Genomic DNA, 27500 nt, shown 5'->3' with positions numbered 1-27500 from the left:
ACGGCTGGCGGATGCCATGCCGTTTGTCAGCAGCGGTCATTGTGCAGTGTGAATATCATAATCAAAGTGTCATTTATACTGCCATTATCCTTGCATTGTGCTCATAGGGAATCAACATACAGTTACAGTACACTATGCTTTTCAAGGTCTTCAGCGGAGAGCCACTATAGTGTGCATGTGTGACTGTGTTCTCTACAGCTCGCTCTCTCACACGCACGCACGCACGCACACACACACACACACACACACACACACACACACACACACACACACACACACACACACACACACACACAAACACACCTTGACATACCCAAAAACAGTGTTTGACTACCTCAAAAGTTTTGAATCAAGACTCAGACTCTGTCTGCCCTGTATATACAATCAAATCTTCTTTCAGGGTAATATTTATGTTTGCGTGTGCGTGTGCGTGTGCGTGTGTGTGTGTGTGCGCATGCGTGCGTGCCTGCCTGCCTGCCTGCCTGCCTGCGTGCCTGCGTGCCTGCGTGCGTGCGTGTGTGTGTGTGTGTGCGTGTGTGTGAGCCGGGCCCAGGGCGAGCCAAGGAGATTGGTTGGGCCGGCCTGCCCTCATCAGCATGCATGGCCGGGCCTCGGGGCGCAGAACTCTTTTAGTTTTTAATGATAACTGGGCTCATGCATTGTTTACTAAGACGACAGGTCCATTCCCCTCTGATTTATAGCTCTGTGGCATTCAAGGAGATACTGTACTTATTACTTTAAACGCACTATGCAAAAACAAGTCAAAGCGACAGCGGCTTGGCATGGACAGGGAGGGGGTGTGGGGGGGGGGCAGGACCGACATAAATTAAGGGTCATTGTCCCCACCCCCACCACCCCCCCCCCCTACTGCTCCACACCCCAACAGCTGTTTGTTAACGGTCTAGACGGAGAGTGGACGGCTGATCCGAGGTCAGCCACGTGCCCGCTGCCAGCTGTGTGTGTGTGTGTGGGTGTGTGTGTGTGTGTGTGTGTGTGTGTGTGGACGTGCCAGCGTTGTCACAGTGCTGTCAACTACAGCTTCATATTTCAGGGAGGAGGGAGACAAGTGTGGAGGCAACTCAGGCAAGAGGCCTGGCTGTGAGTTGTCACAGGGGGGGAAAAAACTCCCTCTGGTGGCAAAACGCCTGCATCACATGTGGAGATCAAAACATGACTCTCTGGCTCTATACTCACCCCGAGAAGACAGAGAGAACAACATTCAACAGAAAAGGCTGATTTACTGTATACAGTTGCGTGCTGGCCGGTGTTGCACGCTGAAAATAGCTATACGATCTACCAGCTCACAACAGTGCATTACACTGCGACACGTTGAGCTTGTACATCTGCTATTTCCAGTGTGCAACACCGGCACGAAACATGGTGCATAAAATGGCACACCAGGTAAAGTTTTTTCCATGGAACTCTCTACAGTGTGTGTGTGTGCGTGCATGCATGCACGCGTACAGTACCGAGGGACAGCGAGAGATGGAGATGGAGAGAGAGAGACAGAGGCAGGCATAGATGGAGATGGAGGAGCGGGCTATAGGCCTATACAGTGTCATTGTTTTTGACGGATTTAGTTACACTAGCACCCAGATCAATTATTCATCAGAGCCATGCATGGTTGCGGGATTAATGGCGCGTGCGGCATATAAATCAACCAGCGGTCTCGAACCTCTGGGACAGACAGAAGTGTGTGTGTGTGTGTGTGTGTGGGGGAGGGGGGGGGGGGGGGGGGGCTTGCAGATGAAATGGAAATGGAGAAACGCAGCGCTGGGATCGGCGTCAGGCATTCCGTTTACACGATTTGTAACCTTGAGATTCCAGCGGGACCGTGTAGGAGTGAACCAACGAACGCACCACGCCGTCAGCCACAAATAACTAAGCGTCCAGATTTGCAGGCTGTGATGTCTGGAGACGAGGCACCTTATCCCATTCTGACCGGGCACCCATTTTGATGTTATGCTTTAGCTATTTAAAAATAGCAGATCTACAAGCTCATATCGCACCACCGAGTGGCGCGATACGAGCTTGTAGGTCTGCTATTTTTGAAAAATCGAAGAGCGACTGACATTTTTAGAATCTGATCTCAGGTCAGAATGGGTTCATCAGACCAGTGTGTGTCCGGCGGAAACCTCGTATGAATCTGATCTCAGGTCAGAATGGGTTATATCATGTTGAGCGTCTCCGAAGGACGGAGGCATCTCTGGACGTCCTCTCAGCAGGAAGGGAAGGAGGGAGGGAGGGAGGGAGGGAGGGAGGGAGGGAGGGAGGGAGGGAGCATGTGAAAAAAGGAAGCTGTTGAGAGATTGAAACGATGCTATATATTACACCCTCCAGAGGCCCAGCTTCAACTGCTGCACCTCTCTCTCTCTCTCTCTCACTCTTACTCTCTCTCTTTCTCTCATTGACTTTGTTCCATGGGGTTTCTTTTTCTTTCTCATTGCATTCCTTATTAGCGTGTGTATTCAGACAATCCATCTATGTGTGCTCCTGTCTGGCTCAGATGCCCGTACCTCATTGTCTTTGACTATTTTTGTATGTGAGCGTCTTCTATCCATCTGTCTGACTGCATTAGTAAGACTCTCTCTCTCTCTCTCTCGTTCTATCATGGTGTCTGCCAGGTTGTACAGTACAAGTGTCTGGTAGTACAGGTTGGTCTCAGCCTCATGTTTCTGATGTGTGAGCCTTGACTGTAATTCCCTTCCTCTCTGTGCTGTCTGTCTGCCCAGCCTCTCTCTCGCACGCACGCACGCACGCACGCACGCACGCACGCACGCACGCACGCATACATACATACATACATACATACATACATATACATACACACACGCACACACACTCTGTGTTACTGCTCCTACAGATGAAATCACATAACCCAGTCAGGCTCCCGTCTTCAAACACAGATCTAAGTCCACCCAGAATGTCAAATCATTTCAGCCTCAGTCGCTCTTCACTTCACCCCCCCCCCCCCCCCCCCCCGCCTGTCTCTCTCTCTCTCTCTCTCTCTCTCTCTCTCTCGCTCCGCAGTGTGTCAGTACCTGTCCTCTGGTGAAGACTTCACCTCCCGTCTCTCCACATTAGAGTAATCACAATTAATTAGGGGGGTTTGGGCAGGGTTTGCAGGAGAGGAGAGGAGATGGGGGGGGGGGTGGGGGGGGGGGGGGGTAGGACCATGCACCTCATCATCAAAGCCCACGGTACCCAGACAGACTCAGAGACACTTCAGCGCGTTGGCGACAGTGGAGGAGGAGATGGCAATGTTGGCGGCCATGTTGGAAGTGGAAGGATGAGAACAGGAAGGCGGGGGGGGGGGGGGGGGTACCCCCCTACCCCGCTGTGTGGCTCAGATAACGGCAGGTTAGCACCACAGGCCTCAGAAAGAGGGAGAGAGAGAGAGGGAGAGAGAGAGAGAGAGGCAGGCAGGCACAAAGCCAGGAGAGATGCATGAACAAGCCAGCTTACAAACATCTCATAATAACTCAGCCAGAAGAAGCCCTCCGAATTAAAGTGTCACTTTTCATTTGCTTTCCAGTCCCTCTTTTGGCTCACACTCTCTCTCGCTCTCTCTCTCTCTCTCTCTCTCTCTCTCTTTCTTTCTCTCTCTCTCTCTCTCTCTCTCTCTCTCTCTCTCTCTCTCTCTCTCTCTCTCTCTCTCTCTCTCTCTCTCTCTCCTCTCTTCACATCCTCCCTTTCTCCTCTCCTCTCCTCTCCTCTCCTCTCCTCTCCTCTCCTCTCCTCTCCTCTCCTCTCCTCTCCTCTCCTCTCCTCTCCTCTCCTCTCCTCTCCTCTCCTCGGTGGGTTGCGTTCCCCACTGTCTTCATCACACAGCAGCCTGGGGGCTCCTCCATCTGCCCGCTGTGTGTGTGTGTGTGTGTGTGTCTCTCTGTCTGATTGTGGCAGACCTGCCCCCCCCCCCCCCCTCACACACACCCACCCATGTCTTTCCAAAACTCTCTTTGTTTCTATATTTTGTCCGGGGGCGGGGCTCTCTGCAGCTCTCCACACGTGCACCATCAAAAGTATGTGCACGAGGGGACAGTTAAAGTTAACGCCGGTCTCATCTTCTGGGGTATAGATTTCCCCGCAAAGGGGACAGGCTGTCAGCGTCAAATTATGGCTCTTTATCGGTTTTCCATAATGAGAAAATACTAAAACATGGAGGCTGATATATTAGAGTGAACTTTAGCTTGAGCGTGTTTTAGACTGACGGTGTCGCGCGCGTGCTGCAAAGAACTGATCTGCAAGCTATAGCAATGTTGCCATGCATCGTTAGCTTGCAGTTCTTTACACCAACAACACTTGTCATATAAGTATAATTAAAGATGAAGTGCTGTGATTTCCACCCCCAAACATGATCATCTATCTATATGATTATGGTCATTAAGTATGCCTGGTTTTCAGTTGGGTGGTGATGGTTGGTGATCCACCTGAACTGAAGCCACACCCACAGCTGTTGGTGTATGATAAAGGGGGAGGGGTTAGCAGAGGGGATGATGTTGTGATGTCACTATAGCACTGTCATTTCGATTGGGCCTCTTTTGAGAAACCAAAAATACACAGGGAAGACAAATTAGAAAATTCTAACCACACCTGGGGGTCAATTAGAGTAACGTTAACTCCATAGACACGTACAAAAGGAGGACTTAGCCGTGCCATCCATCTGACCTGTCTACCTGCATGGTCAACACACTGACTGAAAGATGGCCTCACAGAGCTCCACCAACTCCATGACTTTTTGTTCAGCAGTTTCTTTTATTTTTTTATTCTGTCCTCTCAAATACTTTGGCGGACACAGACTCAAGGTTACTGGAGTTTCTGTGTGATGTCAGGACAGAACTGTTCTTTTTTGCTTTCTTGCTTCCGTTCTCTCTTTCTGCTTGTTTTCTTGCTTTCGTTCTTGCTTTCTGGTTGTTTTCTTGCTTTCGTTCTTGCTTTTTGGTTGTTTTCTTGCTTTCAATATTGCTTTCTACTTGTTTTCTTGCTTTCTTTCTTGCTTTCTGCTTGTTTTCTTGCTTTCTTTCTTGCTTTCTGCTTGTTTTCTTGCTTTCTTTCTTGCTTTCTGCTTGTTTTCTTGCGTTCTTCCCCCAGCAGCTCCGGTGGGCTGCATGTGTGGTGTTGGTAGAAGAGCCAAAGTGGTTACAATGCGTATTTCAATGTGTTCTTGTATTTCATTATTGCCTTATCATTGCATTTGAGTTTAATGTTGGTGAGCAGCTTTCCATGCTTATATATAACTGTTTTGCAGTTGGTAAAGAGTGCCCCCTAAAGTTTAACTTAATGTTCATGATGCGCAGCTGAGGAGGTTAATTGGTGGTTATGCAACATAAGAAAAAGAGTGAAGACGGATACTAGTTTGACGTGTGGAACACGACAGTTTTGACCGTAATTTTCGGGTGTTTTTTGATGTCTCCTCCTGTTATTGGAACCTGTATCATTATCAGACAAGATAACAGAAGACAATCTGTACTTTGGGCAAGGAATTATTTCGTTTTTGTGTGCTTTTTCTGTACTGCTGGATTCTTCAGTAAACTCCATTAACGTCACCAGCCATGCCTCGTGGAGTCTGTGAGTAGTGGTCCAGTTTCTGCCCGTTGGATGTGCAAATACAGTGTGTGCCCACATGGTTACGTGTCATTACAAGCCTGCTTCAAACTGGTGAATGTGGCTATTGGAAAAATTGGAAATAATTATTTTTGGAAAACAAATGCCACTACATGTGGTACTTGTAGTTCAAGTTGGGCTGCGTGTGTGGTACTTGTAGTTCAAGTTGGGCTGCGTGTGTGGTACTTGTAGTTCAAGGTGGGCTGCGCCTGCGTGTGTGGTACTTGTAGTTCAAGGTGGGCTGCGTGTGTGCGGTAGCCTACTTGTAGTTCAAGTTGGGCTGCGTGTGTGGTACTTGTAGTTCAAGGTGGGCTGCGCCTGCATGTGTGGTACTTGTAGTTCAAGGTGGGCTGCGCCTGCGTGTGTGGTACTTGTAGTTCAAGGTGGGCTGCGTGTGTGGTAGCCTACTTGTAGTTCAAGGTGGGCTGCGTGTGTGGTACTTGTAGTTCAAGGTGGGCTGCGCCTGCATGTGTGGTACTTGTAGTTCAAGGTGGGCTGCGTGTGTGGTACTTGTAGTTCAAGGTGGGCAGGCGGTCATGTCCCTTCCAATCCTCGACTAATCCTCCCACTGAGTCTTCCTGTCCAAATGAGAGAGACAGGGGGAGGGTCGGGGGGAGTGACTGATAAAAGCAACTCTGAAGTGTGAAGTGACCATGGCCATCCTGGTGGCCTCGGCGACCACACAGGGAGCAGCTATCATTCCTGTAATTGGCAACGGTGGCTCGTAATGAAGAGAGATGTCAGGAAGGGCAACATGGAGGAATGGCAGATGGATGGTTGTCTGTGGTGTGTGTGTGTGTGTGTGTGTGTGTGTGTGTGTGTGTGTGTGTGTGTGTGTGTGTGTGTGGAGGGGGCAGTACAGTATGTGTGGGAGGAACCTCAGTGCACGTTAATGCAGTGTGTATTGGCAGGTGTCGCTCCGCCTAATTTCACGCCTCTGTGAGCGAATGTGCACCTAGATGACTGTCACTTCCAAGAACCCCCCTCTCTCTCCCTCTCTCTCTCTCTCTCTCTCTATCTCATGTCTCTCTTTCTCTCTCTCTCTCTCTCTTTCTCGCTCTCTGCTAATGTTTTTTTATTTTCAAAAAGTGTTAAAATGTCAGATAAGATGCAACACATTCTGGGCTTCTATGACGAATGAAGTCTATATAGGGCTAACTATATTATGGGACTTGTCACAGTGATGCGTTTGACTAAAACATAATCTGGAACCAATATGCCTTTGTCTATAATATTATTATAGACAAAGGCATATTGGTTCCAGAGCCGTTTTGAAGCCTTAGTTGAACAGAAAAGCTGCTGGGTCATTAATGACAACCGCAGCATTGTCATTACTTCATTTAGATGGAATCCTTCATACAGCCTGGACCTTCCACGCGGCCACATGGCCTGCTGTGTCACATGACGTGAGGTGTTTAGGAGGTTCACCGCTGTGGCTCAGGAGGTAGAGCAGGTCCCGATGTGCTGGTTGGTACCTTGCATGGCTTCCGCCGCAATCGGTGTATGAATCGGTGTATGTAATGCACAATCTATGTAAAGCGCCTTGGATAAAGGCGCTATATAAATGCACCATTTACCATTTATTATATTATATTATATTATATTATATTATATTATTATATTATATTATATTATATTATATTATATTATATTCCATTTCATTGAAAGTGTCTCACCCATGCAGTGCAGACGTCCACAGGGACACCCTATAGATAGATCCTTCCAGGTATTCCTCTAGGCACTGAGTTTAACACATTAGCACTTTTTGGTGTCTATGTAATACAACAAAAAACCTTGAAAAGTGAGTATTCAGCATGATACTGCATGCTAAATAGGACCTTAACACTTAACACACGCTAGCAATTATTGACAAATTATGATATAATTCCCGCCAGCATTTTTCCCAGTTGAGCTCTTATTTTGAAAAGGATCTAAGCCGGGCCAGTGCACTGGAGGGTTCCACATCGTCGGCTCTATGCCATCAAATAAACCTTGTTTTGACCAAAAATGCCATCTGGGACAAGGAATAGGAGATACTGGCGATTGAAAGAAACAGATAGAATGGATGATTTTATGGTGCGCCGACGACCTAAGAGGTGGCCCGAACCCAGTGTTATGACAACAACAGCTAGCAACCCGATGCTAACTTAAGTAGCATTATGGCTTGATTGATCGAAAGCACTATAAATGCGCAATTGCCGTTGATCTATGGCAATGGCGTTGAGCGTTGGATTAAATAATAGGCTTTAATTGATGTTGATGTAATGTAATTGATGTATCTACTGCAATGGCACAAATGTGATTTTTATATCTACCACTCATGAATTTCACTGAAAGTTGCTCAGTGCTATTTGAAGCACCCGGAAGTACCTCTTAATTGGCCCCCTGCCCCAACGACCCTGTGCGCCCCACTAACCCGCCCCCCGCCCCAACGACCCTGTGCGCCCCACTAACCCGCCCCAACGACCCTGTGCACCCTACTAACCCGACCCCTGCCCCAACGACCATGTGCGCCCCACTAACCCGTCCCTGCCCCAACGACCATGTGCGCCCGACTAACCCGTCCCTGCCCCAACGACCATGTGCGCCCGACTAACCGCCCCCCCCGCCCCAACGACCCTGTGTGCCCCACTAACCCGCCCCCCGCCCCAACGACCCTGTGCGCCCCACTAACCCGCCCCCCGCCCCAACGACCCTGTGCGCCCCACTAACCCGCCCCCTGCTCCAACGACCCTGTGCGCCCTACTAACTCTCCCCCCGCCCCAACGACCCTGTGCACCCCACTAACCCGCCCCCACCCCACCCCCCACTGTAGCACTGTGTTTGTGTGTGGAAGATTAAGCTGCTCTGACAAAGCTGTGTTTACAAATATGCAGGCAGAGGAACAGGCCAAGCGACACTGAATAGGAATAGAATACAAATTGCTTTTTTATCTCTCTTAGGGCCAGAGAGAGGAATGTGTTGCAATTGTTGCTCCTCCGTCTGTGAAGGATAAAGCCTCTAGTAGCACTAGCATTCAATGGTAGCCTCTCTGTCTGTCTGTCTGTCTGTCTGTCTGTCTGTCTGTCTGTCTGTCTGTCTGTCTGTCTGTCTGTCTGTCTGTCTGTCTGTCTGTCTGTCTGTCTGTCTGTCTGTCTGTCTGTCTGTCTGTCTGTCTGTCTGTCTGTCTTCTTTCTCTCTCTCTCTCTCTCTCTCTCTCTCTCTCTCTCTCTCTCTCTCTCTCTCTCTCTCTCTCTCTATATGCTCTTCTCCTGTAATTTCCCTCGTTCCCTCAGTAATTTTCTCCAGCCCCCCTTCATGTTTCTGTAAGCTGAGCAGTTCTCCCCAGCAGGACTTTTCATGATTCAGTGTGTCTCTCATCCCCCTCTCCAGCTCACACCGGAGCCATTGGGAATGTAGAGTGCCTATAGAACACTGTGTGTGTGTGTGTGTGTGTGTGTGTGTGTGTGTGTGTGTGTGTGTGTGTGTGTGTGTGTGTGTGTGTGTGTGTGTGTGTGTGTGTGTGTGTGTGTGTGTGTGTGTGTGTGTGTGTGTGTGTGTGCGCACACTACAAATTTGGGTTCTCTCATGCAATTAGACAGCATGTCTGAACCGTGGGAGAGGAGGCCAGCCTGTGATGTCATCATCTGCATAAGATGTGGGAGTCTTAAGGCCTGGCCTGGGCCCTCGTCAAACCCTGTACACTCAAGACACTGCCCCCACTGCCACCCTTAGATCTCCATATATGGAGCTGACCTGTTCTGACATTCCATATGTTAATCTGACCTCATCAAACCCTGTACACACTCACGCTCCATATATGGCCAGTACAGCTTCATTCCATATGTTGATCTGACCCCCCCATGCCAATGCGCCAGCGCTCGCCCAGCAGTCTGCTGTCACTCATGGCGGATGCATGCACGCCCTCAGGCGTCATACTGGTATTATAGGGTTGGAGATAAACCTTAATTGTGTGCCGGTGTCATGTGTCATGTGTGTGTGTGTGTGTGTGTGTGTGTGTGTGTGTGTGTGTGTGTGTGTGTGTGTGTGTGTGTGTGTGTGTGTGTGTGTGTGTGTGTGTGTGTGTGTGTGTGTGTGTGTGTGTGTGTGTGTGTGTGTGTGCGTGCGTGCGTGCGTGCGTGCGTGCGTGCGTGCGTGCGTGCGTGCGTGCGTGTGTGTGTGTGTGTGTGTGTGCGTGCGTGCGTTTGAGGGGAAACGGAGGCTGCATGGTCTCATTAATGCAGAGGACGTGCTCCCCTTCTCCAGCACAGTGGCACTTTTATCCCTACCTCAGCTAACACAGTGGGAGGTTAATGGGCGGTCACCCACACTCACACAATGCCATTTATGTTTATTAAGCAGCACACACACACACACACGCATACGCACACGCACACGCACACACACGCACACTGCTCCAGAGCTGACTTAATGTATGCCTTGACGTTTGGGAGACACACCCACCTCACCGCCGCTCAGCTGTGGCAGCGAGGCTATTTTTGGCAATGTCAGAAAAAAAAGAGACAGAAAAAGCATCCATACCAAAAAAAACTAAATAAACTCGGAGACCTACATTTCCCCTGGCACAGGACAGTGTGTGTTCATAACCATATATATGTACCTGGCACAGGACAGTGTTTGTTCATAACCATATATATGTACCTGGCACAGGACAGTGTTTGTTCATAACCATATATATGTACCTGGCACAGGACAGTGTGTGTTCATAACCATATATATGTACCTGGCACAGGACAGTGTGTGTTCATAACCATATATATGTACCTGGCACAGGACAGTGTTTGTTCATAACCATATATATGTACCTGGCACAGGACAGTGTGTGTTCATAACCATATATATGTACCTGGCACAGGACAGTGTGTGTTCATAACCATATATATGTACCTGGCACAGGACAGTGTTTGTTCATAACCATATATATGTACCTGGCACAGGACAGTGTGTGTTCATAACCATATATATGTACCTGGCACAGGACAGTGTTTGTTCATAACCATATATATGTACCTGGCACAGGACAGTGTGTGTTCATAACCATATATATGTACCTGGCACAGGACAGTGTTTGTTCATAACCATATATATGTACCTGGCACAGGACAGTGTTTGTTCATAACCATATATATGTACCTGGCACAGGACAGTGTTTGTTCATAACCATATATATGTACCTGGCACAGGACAGTGTGTGTTCATAACCATATATATGTACCTGGCACAGGACAGTGTGTGTTCATAACCATATATATGTACCTGGCACAGGACAGTGTTTGTTCATAACCATATATATGTACCTGGCACAGGACAGTGTTTGTTCATAACCATATATATGTACCTGGCACAGGACAGTGTGTGTTCATAACCATATATATGTACCTGGCACAGGACAGTGTTTGTTCATAACCATATATATGTACCTGGCACAGGACAGTGTTTGTTCATAACCATATATATGTACCTGGCACAGGACAGTGTTTGTTCATAACCATATATATGTACCTGGCACAGGACAGTGTGTGTTCATAACCATATATATGTACCTGGCAAAGGACAGTGTGTGTTCATAACCATATATATGTACCTGGCACAGGACAGTGTGTGTTCATAACCATATATATGTACCTGGCACAGGACAGTGTGTGTTCATAACCATATATATGTACCTGGCACAGGACAGTGTGTGTTCATAACCATATATATGTACCTGGCACAGGACAGTGTGTGTTCATAACCATATATATGTACCTGGCACAGGACAGTGTGTGTTCATAACCATATATATGTACCTGGCACAGGACAGTGTGTGTTCATAACCATATATATGTACCTGGCACAGGACAGTGTTTGTTCATAACCATATATATGTACCTGGCACAGGACAGTGTTTGTTCATAACCATATATATGTACCTGGCACAGGACAGTGTGTGTTCATAACCATATACCTACTGTACATGTACCTGGCACAGTCTCCGAGTCAGACTGACGTCGACCCTCTGTCCCGCCGTCCCGTCACGATGGCGTTCTGTATGCCGGTGGTTCTCAAAGTGTGGTCCGGGGATCCCCCAAGGGTCGTTGGAATTAGCCAAAATAGCAGATCGACAACCTTGTACAACCTCTCCGAGTTGATTTTATTTTGGCTATATATGAACCCAAAATGCCCAAAGAACACCAGATGGAAAGTGGTTGATTCCATTGTTTTTTCACTGTCACGATGTGGTTCTGGAGGTGTAGGAATCAGGTGCAGAACGAACCAGGCACAGGCAGAGGAGTGAATATTCAAGTGGTTTTAATTCTCAAAACGCCCACTGTGAAATCACTTGGAACAACTAGGAAATAACTAAGACTTGGAATAACTATGAATTAACTATAGGGAAACACAAAGAACTGACCACATCATTCACGACGACGAACTGACAAGGAACTGAAAACAACTGGGCATATATATAGACAAAGACTCACTACACACAGGTGAACTGAAACACACAATCAACACTGGGATAGGCTAACAGGCAACAGAACACAGGTGACTATACACTAATACAGGGAGGTGAGACAAGGCAGGAGACAGCAAACAAGGCAGACAGGAAATCACAGAACACTACTACAAAATAAGGTACAGACCACAAATACAAGTAAAAGTCCCTAAACACAGACAAAGTCCATGGGCAGAGGAGCGTACTGTGACATTCACTGGCTAGAAATGTGTCTCCAATAAGAAACTATTCAGATCAAAAGTGTCACTCTCTCGGTCTCTCCACTGTTCTCTACAGAATAATGTATACTGAATCTTATCTAACAATAAAACTCTTCTCTAATGGGGGGAGGTCTTCCCACACCCTTGTCGTGTGGAGATAAATCCCATTGGCTACTGTCCAGCCCTTGCATTTGGGTTTCGCCTAAAGCCGGCGGCGGCGAGCCGGGGCGCACCCTTTAAGTCTTCTCTGAGAGCCGTTTCCAGCTCTCAGAAGATGACAGCTCCAACCTGACTCCCGTGACCCATCGTCTTTAAAGCGTGGGCCGATACCCTGATTGCTTTATCCATTACTCTCCTTTTAACCCATTTTGGGCGGGAACCCTTTTTGGTGTCGTGAGCATTATGTGTTATGCTTTAGCTATTGGAAAAATAGCAGATCTACAAGCTCATAGAGCGGCACCGAGTGCCGCGCTACGAGCTTGTAGATCTGCTATTTTGTTTTTAAAATTTGTGAAAATGTGGGAGAAATCTTTGAATATAGAGTGAACATTTTTAACTCAAATCTTTGCTTCTGGGGGGTCCCTGGAACAACATATTTTCAGATGGGGGTCCGAAGCCAAATACAGATACAGACAAAGATTTGGAAGGCATTAATTTGTAGAATCGCTTTCAGGTCTGAAGGGGTTAATGGAATGAAGTGGCCCGTCATGGACGACGGGCCCGCGGGCACCGCCGTGCAAACAAACGCTCATTACTCATTGGACGACCTGTTTTCACCACCGTCTGCCCAAAAGACAAGGCAATCTGGAGGTCGGCCCAAAGGTCAGCCGATAAGGAAGCGCCATTCTCGAGATAATGACCCGTTTTCCATTTGCTGCTCATGCATTTTGGTGTGCGTTATACTTAGCATACTATATACTGTACGCTGGTACAGGCCAGCGCCCCGCCACGCATCTGTATAATTTGTTCATCTCTCTCCGCCCACTGTGCCGTGCTGACTACAGTCACGGCTTTATTAATCCATTCTGGGCGGGAACCCCTTTTGGTGTTGGCATTATGTTATGCTTTAGCTATTGAAAAATAGCAGATCTACAAGCTCATAGCGCGCCACCGAGTGGCGCGCTACGAGCTTGTAGGTCTGCTATTTTTGAAAAATCTAAAAACGACTGACATAGAAACATAGCTTTTTCAGAAAACTGTCAGGATGTAGAAGACATTTATAGAATCTGATCTCATGTCAAAATGGGTTAAGATGTGATGCGATGCAAAGCATCAAGACGACGTATTAGCACAAGACTTCACTTGAGGTAATTTAATCTGCAGTGCATCTCCAAAGGAAGGGCACCGTTGTGGTTGTTGTTTTTTTTTTTTTTATCCGTGCAAAGTCAGAGAAGGGTGGAGAGGATAGAGATAAGAGACATGAAAAAGTGAGGGGGGCGCCAAGAGATTGTATGTTAGCTTGCTGTTTTTTGGGGCGGTGGGGCACACAGCCTGTGTGTGTGTGTGTGTGCGTGTGCGTGTGTGTGTTAGAAGCACTGTGTGGCTTTTTTAGAAGCTGACAGGAGCACTGCAGGCGTCGCAGTTGAAAGAAGCCAAGTTCTTTGTTGGCTGACATCAATGCGTCGTTCTGCCGTCAACGGGCCGAGGTCAAGGCAAGGTTTTCCGCGCTCGCCCTTTGTGAACACAGAGAGAGAGAGAGAGAGAGAGAGACTCGCTCTGCATTAAAGAGAGAAACCAAATGAAACAGCTCACTCACTCATTCATCATCCACTCATCATAGCATCTCTATGTGTTTGACCTTGACCTTGAACACGGTCATTGTGTTTCACTGAACAGCCTCTGGATTCAGCCAATCATGGCCTCGCTGTGGCTGCAGTATAACGAGACAATAAAAAGTCAAGGTGTGCGTGGGTTGGTGCATGTGCATGTGCATGTGCATAATAGCCTGGCACTAATATGACTGCGTATTAGTCTAGATTAGAACTTCAGTTGTGATGCTACACATTTTGCTGGGGAACCCCTAGGACACACACACACACACACACACGCGCGCTCATCAAGGGGTCCCCGGACCCCACTTTGAGAAACCCCTGCCTCTCTACGGCCACTTGAGCACTTTTCTTTTACAAGCCCTGAAACTACCCCACGTCGCTTTATACACAATTGCCTCAGAATGACTGTGTGAAATGTTTGAGGATTGGTGCGGTGTGTTGTAAAGAGCAGAACATGTGGCGCGGCAGCAGCAGCAGCAGCGTGGCATTCAGAGGGTGTGTCGGCACAGACTGGAGCTCATAAAAGCCTTCCACATTTACATTTATGGCCTGCATCCATGCTGTCACCCTATACCTACACCCGCCACTATTTATAGTTTGTGATGTCACGGGATCGATCCGCTATAAGGACACGGCTAAGTGCGTTGAACGTGCAACAGCAACAGCAGTGCCTTTTCCTTTACTTCCCGTCACAGATTGCCCAAAGGGTTTGTTTTTTCTTTCTTTCTTTCTTTCTTTCGCCCGTCTGGCTGTGATGAAGATGATGATGATGATGATGATTTTACATGTGGGCTATAGCTGTGACACGGTCCATTGGAGAATTTGTGTCTGTGTGTGCATTATGCATGTGTCACACACACACACACACACACACACACACACACACACACACACACACACACACACACACACACACACACACACACACGTACTGTAAACATCCTAACGTGCGTAGGGTGTGTGTGTGTGTGTGTGTGTGTGTGTGTGTGTGTTCGGTCCGTGCCTGGTATTTGGTGGCATGCCGGAGGCTTCGTGCCACCCTTCCATCCCATTAGCTCAGCCCAGCCCTGCCTGTGTCTGCTTTAACCTTGGCCAGCGGGCTGGAAGAGAGAGAGAGAGAGAGAGAGAGAGAGAGTAATTCTAACCTTAAAAACCTGCTGATTAAAGCTAGTTTGGTGGAATTCGATTCCACTTAATGCCTTTGGCCGTGAGCCCGGGCCGGTTGGCTTTAGCATCAACAGACACCGAGTCTTCAGTCAGCGAGAGACACGCACGCACGCACGTTCGTGCACGCACGGGAAAGGAACCATGCGTGCCATGCATGTGCACGCCCTTTCTCAGACACGTGCACAAGGAGGGACATTATAACTACAAAGGACTTAGTGTGCTTTCTTTCTTTCTTTCTTTCTTTCTTTCTTTCTTTCTTTCTTTCTTTCTTTCTTTCTTTCTTTCTTTCTCTTTTTGTCCCTCGTAACCTCTGCCCTGCATCCTTATCTAAACACGTCCTTCAGTCTTTGTCCTCTGCAGAGTCAGGATGTCAGGATACAGGCTGTATAGTGGAGAGCCAAAATGCTGTGCGTGCGTGCGTGCGTGGCCCTCCGTTGCTGTTCTCCTCATGAACTTGATGCATGGCTGTGTTTACGCGGTCCAACGTGGCTAATTAAATCCCCTCTTCAGGGCCTGTTTATCAAGTGTTTTTGTTTATTTACAATGAGCGTCGCTATTTTTAGACACATTTCCATAACACTTGCATGTCCTTTTTTCTCACCCCTTTTTTGTTTTTACTTTCCAGAGCATCATTTGCTTTGCTTTGTTCAGGGTTTTTTGAGGGGGTGGGGCGGAGGAGGGGGGTGTTTTTCATTTTCCATGGTGTCTGGGGCGGCGCTGCCAATTCACTGGGTTGGCCCTCTGTTCAGACTGGACTGATTTACAGGCATCGGCTGTTCCAGCAACAGAGAGACCGCTGGAGATATAAATCTAAACCTCGTTTGATTTATTATGTATAATCTCTCATCAACCGTTGGTTAAGTCCTCAGATGCGCTGAAGAGTTATATGTTTCGAACTTTTACAACGAGGCGTGTGTGTGTCTGCATGCATGCATTTGTACGTGCATGTGTGTGTGTGTGTGTGTGTGTTGTGTTGTGTTGTGTTGTGTTGTGTTGTGTTGTGTGTGTGTGTGTGTGTGTGTGTGTGTGTGTGTGTGTGTGTGTGTGTGTGTGTGTGTGTGTGTGTGTGTGTGTGTGTGTGTGTGTGTGTGTGTGTGTGTGTGTGTGTGTGTGTGTGTGTGTGTGTGTGTGTGTGCACGCATGTTTTCAAGGGGCTGGATGAAGGAGAACAGTCTCGGTAGATAGCCAGAGAGAGAGAGGACAGTTTGTTACGGTGGAGCGAGGTTTGGCCGTGCGAGTGCCTGTCCAATTCTAACATGCAAGGGGGAGATATATTGTGGGCACTCTGGGCACGGTGCCAGGTCGACAGACACTACAGATAATTTGATTCCCGGTCAACGATTGAGAGAGTGGAGAACGAGAGGGGGGGGGGGGGGGGGGGGGGGAAGAGAGAGAGAGAGAGAGAGAGAGAGAGAGAGAGAGAGAGAGAGCGAGAGAGCGAGAGAGCGAGAGAGAGAGAGAGAGAGAGAGAGAGAGAGAGAGAGAAAAAGATGGTCTGGCTGAAAAGAGAAGAGAAAAAGTGGTGTGAAATGCAGAGTTTCGTTCATGGGCGAGAATGAGCTCATCCTCCAAAGTGTAAGTGGCACTGTGAGCTCCGTGAGTCATCTAATCACGTCTGTATGGAGCCACAAATCGTTGGCCGATCAATAGTCATCATGGATGCCATCGATCGGCGCGCAGGGAATCTCTGCATGCTCCATGAATCTCTATCGAGTGCTGATCGCATACACTGGCTGGAACCAGTAGCCAATTGTTTTACTTAATGAAAATTATGAACCGTGTAGAACTACTCCGTTATACAGGTCGAAGTTCAGAATTCAAAATGTACTTTAGTAAAAGTACAAAAGTATTGGCATTAAAATGTACTTAAAGTACCAAACGAAAATAGAACTCACAATTGGGAAAAAAAATCTAATAAAGTACAAAAACCTCAAAATTGCACTTAACCTAGAGTACCATACTTAAACTACCATACTTAAGTAGGCCTAAATGTACTTAGTTACTTTCTACCACTGACCGGACGCTTCCCCTCCCCACCAACAAGCCTCGTATCATCTGATTGGCTGCCATGTGGCCTCCCATTTGTGCTGCCAAGCCCCCCGGGCTGAGTCACCTGCCCCGGGCACACACACACACACACACACACACACACACACACACACACACACACACACAATACTATATAGTTGTGAGGACATAAACGTTTTGGGATGGACATTTTATTAATGCCATTTTCAAAATGTTTGCCACTTTATTAACCATGAAACAACAATTTCTCTTGACTCATTTCTCCCATTTTACTATATTGTGGGGGCATAATGGTCCTCACAAGTGCATGCATGCATATGTGCATGCTCACATAATACACGTGTTTGAACACTTATGTACATACTACATACGCATGCATACTGCATACATAAATGCACACTCATACTGATACATGCTGCCTCTAATGGGGTAGCAAGTGTGAAGTGGCTCGCAGGTGGATGTCCATGTTAACAGCTGCAGAAGAGCAGGAACCACAGCACTCAACACGGAGAGAGACCAAATTATAGCGAGGGAGGGAAAGAGAGAGGATTGTAGAGAGAACACATTATAGGGAGGGAGGGAGGGAGGGAGGGAGAGAGAGAGGACGGTAGAGAGACCACATTATAGGGAGGGAGGGAGAGAGAGAGGACGGTATACTATACAGTATTGTAGAGGATGCTCTGCGGTGATGAGAGCAGATGTTGGCTTTGGAAGTGTCATAAAAACAAACAAGACCTACATGAGTCACTGGTTCAACCCTGCTGCTTGTAAAACACTGAGGGTGGGAGGGGGAGGGGGGGGCACACAGGGACAACAACGGGGTTGAGAACACTGCAGACGAGAGGGGCCAGAATGACAGCCCCTCAGACAGTTAGACAGACAGACAGGCAGATGCAGACAGACAGGCAGGCAGGCAGGCAGGCAGGCAGGCAGGCAGGCAGGCAGGCAAGCAGGCAGACAGACAGACAGACAGACAGACAGACAGACAGACAGACAGACAGACTCTGACAGTAAGATGTTGGCACATCGTCACGGCAGGAAAACAGCAAATTGCCAACATAAATAAGGTGCCACGCTCTGATTAGGAATGACTTCACACATCATTATAGTCTAATGAGAGCCCCCCATCACTCTCTCCCCCTCTCTTCTTCCCCTCTCGTCTTCCTCTCTCTCTCTCTCTCTCTCTCTCTCTCTCTCTCTCTCTCTCTCTCTCTCTCTCTGCCTCTCTCTGTCTCTGTCTCTTCTATCTGCACATCTCTGCCCCTGTAGCCTCCTCACGCACGCTCTCTCTCACGCGTGCACGCACACAAACACACACCCGTACAACACAGCTCATCCCTGGCTGTGCCCGGTGCCTGTCACCCGTGATGGATGGCTGTTAGTCAGGCGCTACCATGGCGACAGGCAGTCCAGAGGGCGGGGGGTGCTCCCTCTGGAGGCGGGACAGGTGACTGGACGGCGGCCCCTCCCCTCGCCAATCAAAGTGTGAAGGCTTTATTTAGGCTGGGCTGTTTGTCATGACGGGGCTGTCTTGCCTCGTTGAGGAGGGGCGGGCCCTGAATGATCACACACGAGAGGGGGTGGGGCAATGATATCGACTGGTGGACAAATAAAAGTACTCAACCTCAGTACTTGAGTCAAAGTACAGATACTCCTTGGTCAAATTTTACTACAAAGTGAAAGTTGCTCTGTCAAATTTGAGCTTGAGTAAAGTATTAAAGTATTCAGAAGTGGCTGGTTTTAATTAGTTGTGAGCTCGTAGCAAGGCTATTCCCACTGTATTTGAAGTAGGGATAAGCAGGGAATGCAATGTTCTTTTCCGCTTCCTACACGGGGGTCAAAAGTACAATATTTGTCTACGATAATTGTAGTGGAGTTATACAGTACCCAAGTAAAGGTTCTTTGTTATTGGATGGGGACAGCGTTTTTTTTTCTTGTTTTTTTTTGCTCAGGTGATGCACTTGAGTGGCACCTCCAAATGAATTTGCTGCATCAGCGTCTGACTTTGGAGGACACACACACACACACGTGCACGTCGCCGTAACTCTCTTTTCCCCCGTGCTGTCTGCGGTGACAGAGCCTGAATGCATTATATGCTCGTCAAGTCCTCCATAAACATGTGTGTCAGTCTTTCTCTGCTCCTCTTCTGTGGCGACTATTATGGCGGCTGCGCCTTCACACGCAACGTGCCGCCACCGACGCATTTGCTTGCCCCTGGGTGTGCATGGCGCCTCTCTTGCACCAGAGCCTTAGATTTAGACAGAGTTACACAAACTGCGTTCACTTCATAGGGCCAGTCCAATGGCGGCTCTCCTACATAGACTTCTATTGAGAATGGGGACAACCAATTGGGACAAGTCCTGGACTGGAAGTAGGCAGAAATGCATTGGACTCAGGCAACAGCCTTGCAGCTTTAATGATCTTACATCCCTTTATTTTAGATTGTTTTGTAGTAGTAGTACAGCATAAACATTAAAGAGACTTTAGTTGTTACTGTAAAATACTTTAAAACAGTTATGTTGCACACATGCTTAAAATAGCTCTTATTTGCTCCTCCCTCGTTGAAAACAATGTATTTCCAACTCCAGCTTGTCTCAGTTCAGGCTGCATGAACAGCGCTCGAGGGCTTGGTTTCCGCCCCCTCAATATCCTAACTCTTCTATTAGATAGCTCCGTCGTGCACTAACGAACAGTTGTTAGCAGTTGTAACGTGTGTGCGACTGTGCGCATGCGCTTGTGCTGTGTATGTGGTTTGTTTATTTGTTGGATCTACCTTCTGAAGATAATGTGAGCCAAAAAGGCACTTGAATCAGCTCTCAAAATACAAAATCGTACCCGTGTGAAGAGTACATCATTATGATAATGTCTATTTTCTCAGACACATATGACGTAAATTCTCCATTCATTGTCAATGGGAATTTAATCTTTGTGTAAGACGGAAATCTACACTAATAGCTGAAAATAGGATGGGCTATGGCCCTCAAAATAAGTATCAAATGAATAATCAAAATAGTCAAATATTTTCAAATTAGCAGTAATACTCAAAATACCCCAAAATACGCAAAACACTCAAAATATTCAGAGTCCTTCAATGCAAAATCAATTGATTTATTCACCTTTTCAGTGTCCAGAGCAAAGAAAAATGCTGTTCCTCCCAGCAAAATCAACTATGTATACAACAGAAGTGGCCATGTTTGGCATGAGGTCCTCTCAGCTGCAAGTACACTTAGTACAGCCCTACAATCACTGCCTGGCAGTCAAACAAATTCCAATCAACTCTGTTGACATGGCAATAAAGTCTTGAATCTTGAATCTTCTTATAAAGGCTAGGCCCCTCCCACTGGACCAAACCAACCTTGATTGAAACATTCAATACCCAGTTAAGCCCACATGTCTACAATGGCATAAACACATGTATTCTATTCATCCTATTACTCGAAAGTTTACTCACATAACAACTCTTAATCTTTATTTATACACAATTAGGAGGGACCAAATCTGTTTCCCATTTTGAGACAGGCACCATAAAAGGCAGCCTACTCCGAACTGCTGGTCCTTTGCCACTATACGCAGAATTCAGGAAACACACTGTGGTAGGAAAATAATTGTTTCTTTTCCGCAGTCAAACATTTGGTCCATACAACTTTAAACAAAAAGAAAAATAACAATAAAGAAACATAACGTGTAACCTTTGTTTTATGACCTTATTTATGTTATACAGTAATTTATGGGTGAAAAACACAGGAAGCCCATCAATATGTAGAATGTTGCATATTATGTTTAGTGTGTGCACCCACCAAAATAACTAACATCCAACCTGGCTGTTGTGACTTTATGGTGTATTGAAAAGGAGTGTTATGTGCTCTTAGTGACAGGCTGAACTGTATAACTATAAAGGAGTGTTATGTGCTGTTAGTGACAGGGTGAACTGCCACAGGATCCACATTAGCTTCCCCCTTAAGCACATACCATAGTCTTCCTGGGGTCGACATATGGTATAAATACATTTAAAGACATACAAAACATCAACAATATATGCTTTACACTTTAGTCCATATACGTAACTCATTAATTTAAGAAGAAAGTCATATAAGACACATACAAATGCATTAAACAATGACTGCGTGTGTGTGTGCGTGCGTGCGCCAAACACTTGGAAGCGCTTAGAAAATGGCACACACTGAGAAACAACACTGCGTGCGTGCGTGCGTGCGTTTATAATTGCGGTTTAATTGCTCGCCCCGTGATGTGTTGTCATCTGTCACAGCCCAAAGACAGCAAATAAGGCGGTGCTGCCGTCACTGTGTCGGCCGCGCGCTCCGCCTGCACACAGCAGCACAAACACTGCTAACTGATATGCGTCTTGAATTGCTGATAAGCACCGGAGTGTGGTGAGCTTTGTGCACGTGGGCGTGCTCACGCTCTCCACAGTATCTCTCACTCCGACTCCCTTTGTGATGATAGGCTTATTGTGACGTGTTTGTGTGTGTGTTTGTGTGTGTGTGTCTGTGTCTGTGTCTGTGTCTGTGTCTGTGTCTGTGTCTGTGTCTGTGTGTGCGTGCATGCCCGCGCACGTGCGTTGATTTAGGGTGGGAGGGTGAATGTGTGCATTTCTGTGTCTGTGACTTTGTGTTTACTGTAGGTATGTGTATGTGGTTATGGTATGATATCCTCCTGTGTCTATGAGTGGGTGCAGTATTGTCCATGTGTGCATGTGTGCGTGCGTGCGTGCGTGTGTGCGTGCGTGTGTGTGCATGTGTGCGTGCACGTGTGTGTGTGTGCGTGTGCGCGTGCCCGTGATGCCTACATTGACGCTGACAGGTGCAACAGTTGTAAGGTGATTTAAGCTGCTTCTTTGCATCCAGCAACAGCAGATTTGTGTGTTTTGCGTAAAATGACAGGAAAAAAAAAGTAGCCTGGGGGCTAATTTATTCACACACACACACACACACACACACACACACACACACACACAACAGGGGACCTGCCACACCGACCCACCTGTCACTTCTGAGGAGCGAGTCCTTTCTGCCCCGGCCAACCGGTGTGCACACACATACCAGCGTGCACACACACACACACACACACACACACACACACACACACACACACACACACACCGGTATTGCACACTCACACACACCAGTGTGCACTCACACCATGTCTGCATTCACACACTAGCGTGCAACCGTGCATACACACACCAACGTGCACACGCGGCAGTGTAAACACACACACACACACACACACACACACACACGAACACAGTGTGCAGTGAGGCACACATAAGCGCGCAGTGCTCCGCAGCTCTCAGAGGGGCTGGTGGCTGCAGGCTGCAGCTCCGTTTAATGGCTTACATATCAATAATCAAAGCCTAATCAGAATTAACAAGACGTGTTTATTTGATAGCAGGGCTCGAATTAACGAGTCTGCTGTGTTTTTGTTTGTTTTCGCCATTCTACGCGCCGCCGCTGCAAATCAAAATGCAATTACAAGCTTTGTAAATTCTTGGCACTGGGATTAGAAATGTGGAAAAACCTAATGTCTTTTTCTGTGCGTGTGTGTGTGTGTTTTTGTCAGCGTCATTTACATACACAAGTGAGAAATGCATGAACTTTTTGATAATGATTATAATACATCAAATTCATATAGTGCTTTTCATCGTACTCAAAGTCGCTTCATACAACACAACAAAATTTAAAAGGCTAAAAACAAAGCATAAAAATAGTGACACCCTTGATGTAAAATTATCATTAATTATGTACTGTATGCACCATAGCAGCTGCAGTTCCCTGTAGAAATGTGACGTTAAAGGGGAATACCACTCATTTTCAACATTGAACTATGTCATTAATATACCTTAGAATTGTTAATAATTTTAGTGCCCTTGTTCTGTGTTACCTAGCCCTGGAGACCTCCACTTCGAGGCTAAACAGCCTATCCACACAACACATCTAAGGTATATTAATGACATATAGTGAATCATGAGTGGTATTCCCTTTAAAGGAGAATTCCATGCTAGAAGGCTTTCTTACCTTTATTTGTAGTTGTTACGTCCCTACCAAAGAGGTCCAGGTGTTATTTTGTGCTCCTTATTGGCTATTTCCCCTACCATTAGCCCCAAATGAATTGCATTGAATTCAATGGGAATTGAATGGAGCTACGGGGTGTTGTGCTAATTTGCTTATTTCCATCACTCAAAATTATTATTTCTTTGTATACATCCTCTCTTCATAATGTAAATAATATCCCAAGCTTCACACTTTACTACTTATTTCTATGGAAATAAGCGAATTAGCACAACACCCCATAGCCCCATTCAATTCCCATTCAAGTCAATGCAATTCATTTAGGGCTTATGGTAGGGGAAATAGCCAATAAGGAGTTTTTGCACAAAAAACACCTGGACCTCTTTGGTGGGGACGTAACAACTTTAATGAAAGGTAAGAAAGCCTTCTAGCATGGAATTCTCCTTTAAATGCACAGTATAGCTGCAGTTATTTGTAGTAGTAATGCGATGTTAGCAGCACTGTGGGAGGGGGAGGGGGAGGAAGTGTCTGTCCGTTGCCAGCCAGGAGTAATGGATGGCAGAGCTTTATGGGCGGAGGAGGTGCACATCCTATTTCAGACAGCGGTAATGGATGACAGTGCAGGAGAAAAAAACAATGCAAACAGAAAGGAAGTGAGCATGCCTTCAGTAGTGTCACACGTGGAGCTCCATAGCTCTGGTATCAATTCACAACAACAATGGAACACCTGGAGAAACAACTGTGTGACTCATGCTGTCTGAGGGCTACCGTGTGGCGTGGGCGAATATATGCGCGCGTGCGTGTGTGTGCGTGTACGGTATCTATATATGCGCCTATATGCGGTATGTATGCACGTATAGTGTGTCTGTGTGCGCGTGTGTGTGTGTGTGTGTGTGTGTGTGTTTTATTCAGCTATGTGATGGGCTTGTCACCTTGCAGCCAGGCTCTGTGCTGGCTGTGTTACACAGGAGTATAATTAATCAGACTCTTTGATGTTGGCAAACGAGTGTTTATACAGAGCGTTTTCCTCTAGCAGGCCCTGGTCTTTTTTAACTACACTACTGTGTGTGTGCGCGTGTGCGTTTTCACCACGGCTACAGCGGACCGTGCATGTAACACCCCGGCTGTGCTTCGTTCTCCCGCTCTCTAAACAAACAGCCGTCCCAGAGTGGCTTGGTGTGAACCTGCTACTTTGATTTATCCATGAAAGAGCCTCCCCCCCCCACACACACCCCCTGCCATACCCACTCCCCACTGTCAACACATTGCATTGGACAGGATCACAGTCAATTTCCTAGCTGGTGGGGTTTCATTCTGTGACAGGTGTGTGTGTGTGTGTGTGTGTGTGTGTGTGTGTGTGTGTGTGTGTGTGTGTGTGTGTGTGTGTGCGTGTGCGTGTGCGTGTGCGTGCGTAGGGGAGGGAGGGGGTGCGGGGGCTGTACGACAAGTAAAAAAACAAGCTGGACCTTTTCTCAGAGATCTGGCGCTCCAGATCTCTGAGAAAAGGTCTGAAGTCTCAGAGAGAAGAGATTTAAGGGCAGGGGTGTTCATGGTGAAAATGTATTAAGTGTCCGTAATAAACGGTACAGACTAATTATTGTAAATCTATACGGACATAGGGTTAACGGAAGTGTCCGCAGAATAACGGACAATGTCCTGGCAGCAAATTTACAGCACTTTTTCAACAGAATATCTTTTTAGAGTGCACACGCATACGCACACGCACACGCGCATGCGCACGCTCACGCGCGTGCGCACACAGACACACACACACACACACACACACACACACATCCACTCGTTGAAAAATGGCTCCCGGCCGCATCGGCAGATACCGCGAGGCGTTATCTGCTTGGCGGCTGTATGGGCTCCCACCACGGTAACGAGCCCCCAGGCACCGTATTATCTGTTTACGATAAGGATATTAATAACGCTGCGCTTTAGTTACTCGCCAGGGCCTTGGCCCAGCAGGCTGTGTGTGTGTGTGTGTGTGTGTGTGTGTGTGTGTGTGTGTGTGTGTGTGTGTGTGTGTGTGTGTGTGTGTGTGTGTGTGTGTGTGTGTGTGTGTGTGTGTGTGTGTGTGTGTGTGTGTGCGTGCGTGCGGGTGGAAGAGAGGGGAGGGGAGGGGAGGGGAGGGGAGGGCAGGGGAGGGGGGGCCCCTGAATCATTCTGTCAGGGGCCCTCCCTGGACGGGATGGGAGGGTAAGAGGTGAAATGGAGGAGGGGAGAGTGGAGGTGAGAGGAGTCACGCACAGTGATGCAGCGCTCTACGCTGCACACCTTCCTCCACTCCTCCTCTTCCTCATCTTCGCCCGTGGTGGGGGAAAAAAGATTTACTTAAGTATAAAAGTGTCAATACCGCAATATAGATGTTACAAGTAAAAGTCCAGAATTCAAAATGTAAACGTCGCACAATTTGTCACACTTGAGCTTGTAGATCGGCTATTTTCCAATGGCTGAAATGTACATATGGCTGAAGTGGTTATTGTATGTTTTGTAATAATAATCAAAGAAGTAAAAGTATTGAAAATGGGAAACACTCAAGTATACAAATACCTAAAACAAAAATAGTACAGTATACTTAAGTAACTGCATACTAGGTCACTTTCCAGCACTGATCCTCCTCGCCCCCCCCACACACACCCTCAGCCTTCCTTCTTTAGCGTTTTGTAGGACAGTCTAGTTTGGACCATCTGCCATGCAGGGTCTCTGTGGACGCGTCCTTCTGGGGAAACGCAGAGGTCGGGGGTGATGGTTCAAAAGGTCACGGTGGGTGCACGCACGCAGGGCTCTGAAGGAGAGGTCAACCTATTGTACTGTCTGAAGTGTAACGTCTGCTCTCTCTCTCTCTCTCTCTCCCACCTTCTCCCTCTCTCTGTCTCTCCCTCTCCCTCTCTCTCTCTATCTCTCTCTCTCTCTCTCTCCCACCTTCTCCCTCTCTCTCTCTCTCTCTCTCTTTCTCCAGTGTCTGTACGGCTGCTACGTCCACTCGTCCATCATCCCCACCTTCCACCGTCGGTGCTACTGGCTGCTCCAGGTAAGAGAACAACCCCCCCACCACCCCCCCAACCCCCAACCCCCTCCTCCCCTGCTTTCGCTTTCACTTGTCGAAGACACCCCCCCCGTCCATCCGCCCACCTCCACCCAACCACCCACCCTCCTCCTCCAGCTCCTCCTCCAAGTGGAATGGGTCGCGCTGATATTGGTTTCTATTTATTTGCCGACATCTCCTCCTTGACAGCCCGCAGACAGACATCAGCCTCTTCCCCCAAAGCACAACCCACCCACCCACCCCCCCCCCCTCTCTCTCTCTCTCTCTCTCTCTCTCTCTCTCTCTCTCTCTCTCCGGCCTCCATTTCCCCTTATCTCTCCCCGGTCGTTCACTTCATGATGGTGTTGTGTTGTGTTGTGCACCCCGTCCGTGCACACACATCCATCCAGTATGCGATGTGATGGCGGTGGTTGTATCTCCGTCCGCTAAAAGCTTCTCTCCCACCCTCCAAAACACCCCCCCACCCCTCCCTCCCTCCCCCCGTCTAACGGCCCACGGTGATGGGCTGTAAAAGTGTGATGGGGTATAGGGGTGGTGGGGGTGGGGTGAAGTGGAGCCTTCTTACCGTTGCTCGTCAGGTCCACACAGACAGACTGGAGAGTGGCTGTAAATAGCTCTTTGATCACTCCCTCATCTCCTCGTTCCACCTTTAGCACGCCGTCGCCCCATTATGCTCGCTATATCCATGCAGGTACACACCAACACACTCCCTCTCACACACACACATTAAAGTACGTGCACGCACGCACACACTATATACACACGGTACACACCCAGGTACACTCCCTCTCACACGCACATTAGAAGTATATACATGCACGCACACACATACACATTACACATGTGCACAAGCACACATGCACATTAGGCTAGTTAATGGTGGGAGATTGTAGAAAGCTAATTATGTCAGAGCTTGATGTGGAAACCGATAATTAATTTTTCTTTATATTTTAACCCATTCTGAACGGGAACCCATTTTGGTGTTAGCATCGTGTTATGCTTTAGCTATTGAAAAATAGCAGATCTACAAGCTCATAGCGCGCCACCGAGTGGCGAGCTACAAGCTTGTAGGTCTGCTATTTTTGAAAAATCGACTGACATTTTTAGAATCTGATCTCAGGTCAGAATGGGTTAATCAGACCAGCGTGT

The 27500-nt window shown here is 47.6% G+C and overlaps 1 protein-coding gene across 1 annotated transcript in view; it reads left to right on the top strand.

Moving 5' to 3' along the window:
- Positions 1-27500, top strand: part of camta1a (calmodulin binding transcription activator 1a) — a gene marked incomplete at both ends in the record, with an annotated part of 491338 nt that overhangs the window by 325617 nt on the left and 138221 nt on the right. The window contains one exon of the mRNA XM_083769830.1: positions 26265-26336. Coding sequence (XP_083625956.1) covers positions 26265-26336 — 72 coding nt within the window. The remainder of the gene's footprint in view (positions 1-26264; positions 26337-27500) is intronic.

Source organism: Protomyctophum parallelum (genome assembly GCF_964188405.1).
Source record: "Protomyctophum parallelum genome assembly, chromosome: 7".
Lineage (NCBI taxonomy): Eukaryota > Metazoa > Chordata > Actinopteri > Myctophiformes > Myctophidae > Protomyctophum > Protomyctophum parallelum.
The sequence above is the reverse complement of the archived record's forward strand: the minus strand, read 5'-3'. Positions and strand labels throughout refer to the sequence as shown.